The 13,557-nt window shown below is 41.8% G+C and overlaps 1 protein-coding gene across 1 annotated transcript in view; it reads right to left on the reverse strand.

The window, feature by feature from the left end:
• LOC126284031 (protein transport protein Sec24A-like) overlaps positions 1–13,557 on the reverse strand; it is a 131,271-nt gene that overhangs the window by 37,828 nt on the left and 79,886 nt on the right. The window contains 2 exon segments of the mRNA XM_049982585.1: positions 857–967; positions 1,098–1,273. Coding sequence (XP_049838542.1) covers positions 857–967; positions 1,098–1,273 — 287 coding nt within the window.

Below are 13,557 nucleotides of genomic sequence, written 5' to 3' on the forward strand. Positions count from 1 at the left end.
GTCCCTATTTCACCACAGTACTGGTCACACATGTGTATACTATGAATAAGCCAAATGAAGCAGTTCACAAACAATGAAATGAGCATCAACAGTCATACTATTCACATGGAACACATCACAGCAACATAGACATGATGATCTGTGTTATGAAATGATGCCAGTATTGACTGTGTCACATTCAGCTCAACAGCATAATGCCTTTGGTAAGGAAATATATTTTATATTCAGTCATTTTAACGGATAGTTCCTTATGTAAATATTGTTCCATTTTCATTGCCTCTTCGACATTAATGTATGTTTTTCGTTTTATGACCACTGTTCAATTACACTGCCCATGAATGATGAAAAGCTTTTTTTTAAATTAAGTCATGTATAGATGTTGTCATTATAAGAAAGGTTTTAATGATGAGTGAGGCCATATGGCACCAACACTGATCAAGACTGCTTTAATGTATGTATTCTGTAATTAATTTGTGCATATATTCTTGATCTCTGCTACAGCATTACATGTAGTTCTGTAAGCTGTTGTATGTTGCTAACACAAAAACATCTATTTTATTTCTTACATCTGAAGAGGACTAGATTGTTAGCCCAAACTAGTAATCAGTACAAATAAGAATGACTTCATGTGCCATCTTGACTTCATGTGTTTTCAGTTCCTAATGTAAATAAAAAAAAAAAAAAAAAAAAAAAAAAAAATACTTTTAACCACAAAATGACATACCAATATCACATTTTAGGATTGTAATTCACCATAATTTTTTGAATGTGCTCACTAGAATACTTAGATCCAAAATATCACCCACAAATGTGTCAAGAGCTTTACAAACCTAACACATCATATAAAATCACATACCCATCTTTGCAAGCAATCCCACAATACACTGTTGATCTGCAGAATGAAGGATGTCCGCCAGGCCAGTCGCAACTGGTAAACAAAGTGTATGTACTCTAATTCGACGTTCTCCTGTAAAAATTAAACAGTACGAAAATTAGACATAGTACAAATAATTGCAAGCCTTTTACCAAATTACAATTACTAAACCTGCACAAATATCAACATTACAAACTACATTACCATCACTGTAAATAAATACCTTTACTTGATGTATAAAGCAAAGCTGCCTGAAAGCACACATTCTGAAGGTCTGTAAGGCTCTCCTCAATAGAAATTTGCATCCCAAAGCCTGCATCTGGGTTCACATTTGGCAGTGACAACAGATCAGTTGATCGTACAAAAAAGTTGCCGTGGAACGTGTGTATTGCCAGTCCTCTGTAAAGAAAAGTGACATTCCCATTTTCTGTTTATCTTTTATTTCACAAAAATATCTTAACATTAGCACAACCACACATATCTGAACATACAAGGGTAAATCATAAAATAAGTTACACTAGCTCACCGTGAGAGCACACTGAGTATTGTGACTGTAGACAATGTATAGCACGAGACAGTAATTGCCGACACATCTGATAGGATGGGCAATGTGGTATCCTGTTCTGTGTGCAGAGTAGGCTAGGCTCAATGGCATGTCAATTGGATGTTCACTCCAAATTGGAGTGAACATCCTACAGACCTTCATGCAACAATCATATTTCTATGGGCTAAATGGCTCAACTGCACTGACATTCATAGTGAAATTTCTGCTGTATAATGTGAGCATGCAATCTCTCACCAAGGTATTGTAAAGTGGTGTAAGTAATTTGACGCAGGACACTCTGATCTCACTAACAAATATCACCAAAGTAGGTCTGCGACATACAGAACCATTGCAAATGTTGACAGTCTGGATGTGATCATTAGAGAGGATATGTACATAATGCAGCACGAAACTGTCAGCATGTTGAACATTTCGTATGGCAATGTGTCCTCCATTGCTAGCACCTTGGATATTGTTAACTGCGTGCCAGATGGATCCCACAGTTCTTCACTGACGTTCAGAAGGGACAACATTTGCAATTGTCACTGTCATTTTTGGAACAATAGACTGTGGAGAGTAAAGGGTTTCTGCAGTGAACCATCATAGGGGTTGAAACAGGGATCCACGACTTCACCCCCCCCCCCAAAAGAAAGGGAGGGGGAGAGGGGGGAGAGGGGGGAGAGGGGGGCAGAGGGGGCAGAGGGGGCAGAGGGGGGCAGAGGGGGGCAGAGGGGGGCAGAGGGGGGCAGAGGGGGCAGAGGGGGCAGAGGGGGGAGAGGGGGGAGAGGGGGGAGAGGGGGGAGAGGGGGGAGAGGGGGGAGAGGGAAGAGAGGGGGGAGAGGGAAGAGAGGGGGGAGAGGGGGGAGAGGGGGGAGAGGGGGGAGAGGGGGGAGAGGGGGGAGAGGGGGGAGAGGGGGGAGAGGGGGGAGAGGGGGGAGAGGGGGGAGAGGGGGAGAGGGGGGAGAGGGGGGAGAGGGGGGAGAGGGGGGAGAGGGGGAGAGGGGGAGAGGGGGGAGAGGGGGGAGAGGGGGGAGAGGGGGAGAGGGGGGAGAGGGGGAGAGGGGGGAGAGGGGGGAGAGGGGGGAGAGGGGGGAGAGGGGGGAGAGGGGGGAGAGGGGGGAGAGGGGGGAGAGGGGGGAGAGGGGGGAGAGGGGGAGAGGGGGGAGAGGGGGGAGAGGGGGAGAGAGAGAACAGCGGGGAAAAATTCAGCAGCAGCGTGATTTTGCTGTACGATAATGCAACACTGCAGTTGGCCCACCAACTGCTACAGCTATTCAACTGAAAAACGAAACTACTACTGAACAGGCCATAAAGGCCCAACGGTACAAACCGGCTGCCGTGTCAGCCCACAGGTGTTACTGGATGCGGATATGGAGCTATTCAACTAAGACATATGGCAACATCCTCCATACAGTCCAGACCTAGCGCCATGTGTTTATTATGTGTCTGGCAAAACAAATGAGGAGCTTTGTGGATGACGATTCCAAAATGATGAGAAGATGAAAGAAGCTATATCCAGGTGGTTACATAGCTCTGGAGGTGACTTCTACGGATCCGGAACTGAAAACTTTGTTACCCGTTCCGAGAAATGTTTACGGTTTCTTGGGGGCTACCGTATTTACTCGAAGCTAAGCCGCACTCTAATCTAAGCCGCACCTGAAAAATGAGACTCGAAATCGAGGAAAAGAAATTTTCCCGAATGTAAGCCGCACCTGAAATTTGAGACTCTAAATTCAAGGGGGGAGAAAAGTTTTAGGCCGCATCTCCAAATCGAAACAAACTTGGTCCATTTTAATATGAGACACAATTTAGGTCGAATGAATGGGCGGTACAGCTACAGTAGTTTGGTTCAAGTCGTAAGCTTAGCAGTTAAGCTTTATCAGGTAGCCATTGGAATGCGTCAGGCGCTCTGTCCATATTTATACGGGTACCCTTCCTTTTTCACGTGCTTCATCTGGTTTGAATTGATTGCTTATATTTTTTTTGATATCATAAGTGCCGTTCTCTTTGTTATAGGTGTTTACGTCACTCTAAGCTGAAAACGCATTACTGTACTGTGTCATGCATTGTTTGTCACATTCTGATAATGAGTGTTTTCGACATGTCGCCTATCGCGGCATGGCTTGCTTTAGTGCGCGCTACCGCCGCTTACAACGAAAGGGGGGGGGGGATTAGCGAAACAATGGCAAGAGACTGCTATTTGTTGTTACTTACACTGCTGCTTTCTTTGATAGTGATCAACAAGAACCAAATAATAGACTGCGTATGGCAGATGATGTTCTGAATGAGAGAGTAGCAAAAATTTTTCTCCGTTTGAAAATCTTTGCAGACACCTCTTTAGTACATTACATTCTGCGCAAAAATTAAGAGTCATCTTAGATTTAAAAATCTAGTCAATTGCCGTGTTTCATTTCTGACTGTATCACTATTAGGCATAAGAATAATACGAATATAAACATGACGCGATATGTGTATTCTTCCGCGTTTGTTGTTGTCTCACTCTAGTTTTGTAGTTTATTAGGAAGACAGGATTTAAATGAGATAGCAGCAAATACGAAAGAATACATGGAAAAATATATTAAAAACAAAGATTCCAAGACTTACCAAGCGGGAAAGCACCGGCAGACAGGCACATGAACAAAACACACAAACACACACACAGAATTACTAGCTTTCGTAACCGATGGTTGCTTCTTCAGGAAGGAGAGGGAAAGACGAAAGGATGAAATATTTCATGTCTGCTTGTGTCTGTGTATGTGCGCATGGATATGTGTGTGTGTGTGTGTGTGTGTGTGTGTGTGTGTGTGTGTGTGTGCGTGCGCGCGCGCGCGCCCGAGTGTACACCTGTCCTTTTTTTCCCCTAAGGGAAGTCTTTCCGCTCCCGGGATTGGAATGACTCCTTACCCTCTCCCTTAAAACCCACATCCTTTCGTCTTTCCCTCTCCTTCCTGAAGAAGCAACCATCGGTTGCGAAAGCTAGTAATTCTGTGTGTGTGTTTGTGTGTTTTGTTCATGTGCCTGTCTGCCGGCGCTTTCCCGCTTGGTAAGTCTTGGCATCTTTGTTTTTAATATATTTTTCCCATGTGGAAGTTTCTTTCTATTTTATTTACATCATCATTAATTTGAACCCAGAATACATGGAAAAATGTTTATATTCGTATTATTCTTAGGGTGAAGAGACTACTGCATGTGATTCACAATATATAAAAGTTCCTATTAGCAACCATCTCTTCACACAGGTAGGAAAAAATTCAGAATGTTGAGTTGCCCATATTGACTAAAACCCCAAACAGTCTTGCCAGTCAGATTTTCATAATACATTGAAATGCTGCTACATTCGAAGAAGACAATACAGAATTTGTATTTACTTCTTTGGATAATGTATGAAAATGCAGTGGTCGAAACTCAGGGCGGAGCAAAAAAGCTCGTCTTCCACCTTTCTTTTTTAATTTATTTACTGACGCAGAAGTTTTGGCGCCAGTATTTATCTTTGTGCTTGCAAAGCAGGCCTCTGTAGCGCTACATTAGTTGTAGCGCCACCTACCAACATTTTTCAGAACTTCCGCTTACTTTGCACTCGATTCTAAGCCGCAGGCGGTTTTTTTTATTACAAAAACCGGAAAAAAAGAGTGGCTTAGATTCGGGTAAATACGGTATGTAGTCGTAGCAGTGTTGCCTATGTGCATATGGTTTAATAAACGGCCACAACTTGGAAGTATAACTTACTTTTTAACTTGTCCTCGTACTGTGCCACTTTTAGAAATCCCACCTTGCCCTAACACAAAACCAGAGTTTAAAAATACTTCTTGTGGTAAGCTATAATTTGCTTACTGACAGTTCAACTTCTATTGAAGCACTTCAGAATAGGAACTTACTTATTTGCATTGGGGACAAGGAATGAAGAGTACAGGGAGAACAAATTACACATACAGTATTTATGGAAAAAAAATTAAATTGAAAATGTTAAGATAAAATGAATGTTCAAAATAACAAGAAAAAGAAGGAAGAAAGGAAGGATGAGTTAAATGGAGAAAAAGAGGAATAAATTGTAGGAGAGAATAATAAAATGCAACATGTAAAGAAGAAATTGCAATGAAATAACCCACAACAATGAGTAAAGTAAAACAATACAATGCATGAAACTATATCAGGTTGGTGTCGAAGTTAGTAGCATTTTTGTTTTGAATGTCTGGATGCTGGTTGCTATGGCTTCATTTATAGACTCATTTTCATTTGCAATTCACTGTTGCTACCTGAGTTTATGTATTATTGTTTTCTTATAGGGAGATAGTGAGTGAAGCTGGGGATAATAGAAAGTCAAGTGCCAAGTGAGGAAATTGGAACATTTCCAACATATTCTTCTAAATGAGTTTAATAAAAAGGTGACAGCAACAGAAGCAGCCAATAATTTTTTCCCCCATAGGGATAATGCCATTGGTTAAAGCAAGGCAAAAAAAATGGTTTTCTCATTTTAAGGAAGATCATTTTGATATAATTGGCTCTCTGTATTCAGGAAGACTTTCGGAGTTTGATGAAGATCATTTGTTGTTGTTGTTATTGTCTTCAGTCCTGAGACTGGTTTGATGCAGCTCTCCATGCTGCTCTATCCTGTGCAAGCTGCTTCATCTCCCAGTACCTACTGCAACCTACATCCTGAATCTGCTTAGTGTATTCATCTCTTGGTCTCCCTCTTTGATTTTTACCCTCCACACTGCCCTCCAATACTAAATTGGTGATCCCTTGATGCCTCAGGACATGTCCTACCAACCGATTCCTTCTTCTTGTCAAGTTGTGCCACAAACTTCTCTTCTCCCCAATCCTATTCAATACTTCCTCATTAGTTATGTGATCTACCCATCTAATCTTCAGCATTCTTCTGTAGCACCGCATTTCGAAAGCTTCTATTCACTTCTTGTCCAAACTATTTATCGTCCATATTTCACTTCCATACATGGCTACACTCCATAAAAATATTTTCAGAAATGACTTCCTGACACTGAAATCTATACTCAACGTTAACAAATTTCTCTTCTTCAGAAATGCTTTCCTTCCCATTGCCAGTGTACATTTTATATCCTCTCTAATTCGACCATAATCAGTTATTTTGCTCCCCAAATAGCAAAACTCCTTTACTACTTTAAGTGTCTCATTTCCTAATCTAATTCCCTCAGCATCACCCAACTTAATTCGACTACATTCCATTATCCTCGTTTTGCTTTTGTTGATGTTCATCTTATATCCTCCTTTCAAGACACTTTCCACTTCGTTCAACTGCTCTACCAAGTACTTTGCTGTCTCTGACAGAATTACAATGTCATCGGCTAACCTCAAAGTTTTTATTTCTTCTCCATGGATTTTAATACCTACTCCGAATTTTTCTTTTGTTTCCTTTACTGCTTGCTCAATATACAGATTGAATAACATCGGGGAGAGGCTACAACACTGTCTCACTCCCTTCCCAACCACTGCTTCCCTTTCATGCCCCTTGACTCTTATTACTGCCATCTGGTTTCTGTACAAATTGTAAATAGCCTTTCGCTCCCTGTATTTTACCCCTTCCACCTTTAGAATTTGAAAGAGAGTATTCCAGTCAACATTGTCAAAAGCTTTCTCTAAGTCTACAAATGCTAGAAACGTAGGTTTGCCTTTCCTTAAACTTTCTTCTAAGATAAGTCGTAAGGTCAGTATTGCCTCACGTGTTCCAGTATTTCTACGGAATCCAAACTGATCTTCCCCAAGGTCGGCTTCTACTAGTTTTTCCATTCGTCTGTAAAGAATTCGAGTTAGTATTTTGCAGCTGTGGCTTATTAAACTGATTGTTCGGTAATTTTCACATCTGTCAACACCTGCTTTCTTTGGGATTGGAATTGCTATATTCTTCTTGAAATCTGAGGGTATTTCGCCTGTTTCATACATCTTGCTCACCAGATGGTACAGTTTTGTCAGGACTGGCTCTCCCAAGGCCGTCAGTAGTTCCAATGGAATGTTGTCTACTCCGGGGGCCTTGTTTCGACTCAGGTCTTTCAGTTCTCAGTCGAACTCTTCACACAGTATCGTATCTCCCATTTCATCTTCATCTACATCCTCTTCCATTTCCATAATATTGTCCTGAAGTACATCGCCCTTGTATAGACCCTCTATATACTCCTTCCACCTTTCTGCTTTCCCTTCTTTGCTTAGAACTGGGTTTCAATCTGAGCTCCTGATATTCATGTAAGTGGTTCTCTTTTCTCCAAAGGTCTCTTTAATTTTCCTGTAGGCAGTATCTATCTTACCCCTAGTGAGATAAGCCTCTACATCCTTACATTTGTCCTCCAGCCATCCTTGCTTAGCCATTTTGCACTTCCTGTCGATCTCATTTTTGAGACTTTTGTATTCCTTTTTGCCTGCTTCATTTACTGCATTTTTATATTTTCTCCTTTCATCAGTGAAATTCAATATTTCTTCTGTTACCCAAGGATTTCTACTAGCCCTTGTCTTTTTACCTACTTGATTATCTGCTGCCTTCACTACTTCATCCCTCAAAGCTACCCATTCTTCTTCTACTGTATTTCTTTCCCCCATTTCTGTCAATTGTTCCCTTATGCTCTCCTTGAAACTCTGTACAACCTCGGGTTCTTTCAGTTTATCCATGGCCCATCTCCTTAAATTCCGATCTTTTTGCAGTTTCTTCAGTTTTAATCTACAGTTCATAACCAATACATTGTGGTCAGGGTCCACATCTGCCCCTGGAAATGTCTTACAATCTAAAATCTGGTTCGTAAATCTCTGTCCTACCATTATATAATCTATCTGAAACCTGTGTGTATGTCCAGGGTTCTTCCATGTACACAACCTTCTTTCATGATTCTTGAACCAAGTGTTAGCTATGATTAAGTTAAGACCAGGCGGCTTCCTCTTTCATTTCTTAGCCCAAATCCATATTCACTTACTACGTTTCCTCCTCTCCCTTTTCCTACTGACGAATTCCAGTCACCCATGACTATTAAATTTTCGTCTCCCTTTAATACCTGAATAATTTCTTTTATCTCATCATACATTTCATCAATTTCTTCATCATCTGCAGAGCTAGTTGGCATATATACTTCTACTACTGTAGTAGGTGTGGGCTTCGTATCTATTTTGGCCACAATAATGCGTTCACTATGCTGTTTGTGGTAGCTTACCCCCCATTCCTATTTTCCTATTCATTATTAAACCTACTCCTGCATTACCCCTATTTGATTTTGTGTTTATAACCCTGTAGTCACCTGACCAGAAGTCTTGTTCCTCCTGCCACCGAACTTCACTAATTCCCACTATATCTAACTTTAACCTATCCATTTCCCTTTTTAAATTTTCTAACCTACCTGCCCGATTAAGGGATCTGACATCCACGCTCCGATCCGTAGAACGCCAGTTTTCTTTCTCCTAATAACGGCATGCTCTTGAGTATTCTCCGCCCGGAGATCCAAATGGGGGACTATTTTACCTCCGGAATATTTTACCCAAGAGGACGCCATCATCATTTAATCATACAATAAAGCTGCATGCCCTCGGGAAAAATTACGGCCGTAGTTTCCCCTTACTTTCAGCCGTTCGCAGTACCAGCACAGCAAGGCCGTTTTGCTAATTGTTACAAGGCCAGATCAGTCAATCATCCAGACTGTTGCCCTTGCAACTACTGAAAAGGCTGCTGCCCCTCTTCAGGAACCACACGTTTGTCTGGCCTCTCAACAGATACCCCTCCGTTGTGGTTGTACCTACGGTACGTCTATCTGTATCGCTGAGGCACGCAAGCCTCCCCACCAACGACAAGGTCCATGGTTCATGCATTAATCCACAATAATCAAATCAGTGTACTCGAGAATTGGCAAATGCAATGAACTACGGTCATTCCACCATGTGCGATATTTGCATGCAACAGGGAAGGTTCAAAATCTGGTGTGCTGGTACAGCATTCTCTAAGCAAAAATCACTAAACTCAGTGGGTGGTCATATGTATCAGTGCTTGCTCATGATCAGTTGGCTGGTGAACAACACTGAACAATCTTCTTACCCTGTATCGTTACCAGTGATAAGAAATTGTGTCTTTATGGTTGGTGGGTCGATTTGGGGGAGGAGACTGAACAACTAGGTCATTGGTCCCATTGGATTTAGGGAACCATTCCAGCACTTCCCTGAAGTGATTAACGGAAATCACAGAAAACATAAATCAGAATGGCCAGACGCGGGTTGCAACCACTGTCCTCACGAATGGGAGTCCAGTGTGCTAACCACTGTGCCACCTCGCTCAGTCATGTCTTTATGCTGAAAGGAACGGCTGAGCCCAAACAATGTAGCAACTCCCCATACAAAGACCTATGCACATCCAAAAAAGGTCATGTTATGCATCTGGTGAAACAGCGACAATGTGTGCACTATGAATTGCTTCCCTAAGGTGTAACCATCACTGCTGACATTTACCCTCAACATCTGAGACGTCTTGCAGGCCCAATCCAAGAACAACAACCAGGAAGACTGGGTGAAGTGATGCTACACCACGATAATGCTCGCCCACATTCTCCTAGAGTGGCAAAGAACACTGTAGGGGAGTTGGGCTGGGAAGTCTTTCTGCACCCACCTTATTCACCTAATCTTGCACCCTCAGATTTCAAATTTTTTCACTCTCTATTGAACAACCTTTAAAGAACTTCCTTTCCAGATGAAAATATGCTCTGAACAAGACTCAACAAGTTCTTCGCCTGAAAACCACACAATTTACTAACAGAGAGAGAGAGGGGCTGGCCAGTTCTTACCTCAGCTCAGTACAGCCGATAAGATACACAAAACAGAACAGAAAATTTACATTCCTGCTTTCGGAACTTTGTTCCTTCATCAGGGAGGAGAGAGGGGGAAAAAAGGGGGGATTTAGTTACTCCCAACCCAGGTTATGAAGCAACAGGGAAAGGTAAACTGGGAGGGTAGCAAGGATGGCGGCATGGTTGTCAGAGGGAAGCCAAAGATATTCTACTGTAAGTACTGTGCAAGCTTCAAACCAAAGAGGATGCATACAGAAGTAAAGAGGCATATAGTATAAAGATAAACATAACTATGTAGGATGAAAAGGTGCGTGAATGGATAAAGAGGAGAGGGAAAAAGGAGAAGACTGAAGAGTAAATGGGAGTGAGGTTGGTTAATGTAGGTTCAGTCCAGGGGGATGGCAGGATGAAAGGATGTGTTGGAGTGCAAGTTCCCATCTCCGCAGTTCCAAGGGACTGGTGTTGGGTGGGAGAAGCCAAATGGCACATACAGTGTAGCAGATTCCTAGGTCCCTAGAATTATGCTGGAGGGCATCCTCTGCTACTGGATATTGGACATCTAGGTGCACAGTTCGTCTGTGCCCGTTCGTGCGCTCAGCCAGTTTAGTTGTCGTCATACCGATGTAAAAGGCTGTGCAGTGCAGGCATGTCAGCTGATAAATGATGTGTGGTTTCACATGTGGTCCTGCCTCGAATTGTGTATGTTTACCAGTAGTGGAGCTGGAGTAGGTGGTTGTGGGGATATGCATGGGGCAGGTTTTGCTGCGGGGTCGGTTACAGGGGTAGGAACAGCTGAGTAGAGAAGGTGGTCTGGGAATATTGTAGGGTTTGACAAGGATGTTACGGAGGTTGGGGGGAGGGGGGGGGGGGGGGCACGAAAGGCAACTCTGAATGGTATGGGGAGAATATTGTCGAAGGATGATATCATTTCAGGGCTTGACTTGAGACAGTCATATCCCTGGCGGAGTAATTTTTTGATGTATTCGAGGTCAGGACAATATTGGGTGACATGGGGGATGCTTCTGTGTGGTCTGGGGGTAGGAACACTTTTGTTGGATGGGGAGGAATGTATTGCTCTGGAGATCTGTTTGTGGACTAAGTCTGCAGGATAGTTGCGGGAGAGGAAAGCACTGGTCAGGTTATTGGTGTAATTGTTGAGAGATTTGTCACTGGAGCAGATACGTTTGCCACAAATACCTAGGCTGTAGGGAAGGGAGCGTTTTATGTAGAATGGATAGCAGCTATCAAAGTGGAAGTACTGTTGTTTGTTTGTGGGTTTGATGTGGACAGGTGTGGATGTGAGCTTCAACAAGATGAAGGTCAACATCCAGGAAGGTGGCTTGGATTTTGGAGAAGGACCAGGTGAAATTCAGATTTGGAAAGGAGTTGAGGTTATGGGGGAAATTAAGGAGGTTTCTTCACCATGAGTCCAGACCACAAAGATGTCATCTATAAACCTATACCAGGCCAGGGGAAGCAGCTGTTGGGTCTCCATGCGGCCCATGAAGAGGTTGGCATAGGACGGAGCCATCCTGGCTCCCATGGCCATTCCCCTGATTTGTTTGTAGGTCTGGCCTTCAAAATTGAAGTAATTATGGGTGAGGATGAAGTTGTTAAGTGTGATAAGGAACGAGGTTTCTGGAAGATCTTCGGGTGGGCGTTGGGAGAGGTAGTGTTCAAGGGCAGAGAGACCATGGGTAGGTGGGATGTAAATTTGCTGTCCTGTTTTGTGTATCTATCGGCTGTACTGAGCTGAGTTAAGTACTGGCCAGCCCCTCTATCTCTTTGTTAGTATTTGTTTCACATCTTTATATGAGATTTTCTATTAATCATTTAAACCACTCAATTTTTACAGTTGTGAAATTGAAAAGTTAACCCAATGTTGCCAGAATGTTGTAAATAGTGAATTATTGTTAACTAATGTCTGTATCTGCTGGTTTATTAAACTTATGGAAAAATTTTACAGATGTATGCACCAACATAACAGTTATGACCAAAAGTGAAAGGAAACACTGGGCAAATACCAACACAGGGACACAAGCCATGTTCTCATGTGCACACATTCCTATCACAGAAAAAGAGATGCTTTAATAGTGAAAGAAAGTAAACAACTACAAAGTCTGTAATAAAGAATATATCAGACTAAAAGAAAATATTTATGAAACTTCTAATGTTAACTCTTCAGGAATTTAATGAGAAAACCACCAAGCAGGAAAAATGTCGTACACAGGAGACCTGTAAGCCACCAAGTTCTTGGAGTAGACAAAGAGTTAAATCATCTGAATGATTTTCTATTATCGAAATAATGTAGAATGAGTTAGTTAACAGGATATTTATACATCATTAGGTTTAACATTACTGAACATATTACGTTTAGTCCTACTCACAAAACTACACTTAAAATTAGTTTTTTTAAGGGTTCTATGCCTCAATAGGTAAAAACTGGATATCCCTAGTTTTCTTAGGAATGGGCAATTAGTTTTATACAAGTTGAAATTTAGATTAACAATAACAATCATAATATACACACACAACTAAATTTACACAGAATCCTAGGATTGTAAGTGCTACTCATATTTGTCCAGTACTTTAAGAGAGAGAGAGAGAGAGAGAGAGAGAGAGAGAGAGAGAGAGAGAGAGAGAGAGACAGTACCAGTATTTAAACAAAAATTTGTCTATGGAATAAAAAAGTTCTCCAAGAGCAATGATTTTAGGTCAGATTTAAATATTGCTCTCCTCCTTGTTAGACATTTTATGTTGTTGAGAAAATGATCAGAAATTTTTGATGATGCATAATTAATGCCTTCTGAGCCACTGACAGCTTTAGTGATGGTTAGTAAACACCATTTTGTTGTTCTTAAATTGCAATGGATTATTTACGACCAATTTAATTAGTGACATAGGAAAACACAAACTGCTACTTACCATAAAGAAGACACAGTAAGTTGCAGGCAGGCACAATCAAAAGACACTTACACAAAGCTTTCAGCCATAGCCTCCATAAGTAAAAGAGCATCTCAGGCCAGAATGAGTGTTGCTGGAGTTGGCAGTCATGTGTACATGAGGTGTGCTTCCTCGTTCTCTCTCTCTCTCTCTCTCTCTCTCTCTCTCTCTCTCTCTCTCTCTCTCTCTCTCACACCAATGAAGGCTGTGTCTTAATTGTGCATGTCTGCAATTTGACATGCCTTTTTTACAGTAAGTAGCAACCTGTCTTTTCCTACATTGTTGATATTCCTACCTGGTGTTTCCATTGTTTGTTTATTTTCATTAGTGAATTAAGATACTGTGCAGGTGCACTTAGTATATCTTACTCTTTGAAGAGTTACCTAATAGAGGATTGTGGGTGACCACCACTTATT

The sequence above is a fragment of the Schistocerca gregaria genome, chromosome 8 (assembly GCF_023897955.1).
Source record: "Schistocerca gregaria isolate iqSchGreg1 chromosome 8, iqSchGreg1.2, whole genome shotgun sequence".
Lineage (NCBI taxonomy): Eukaryota > Metazoa > Arthropoda > Insecta > Orthoptera > Acrididae > Schistocerca > Schistocerca gregaria.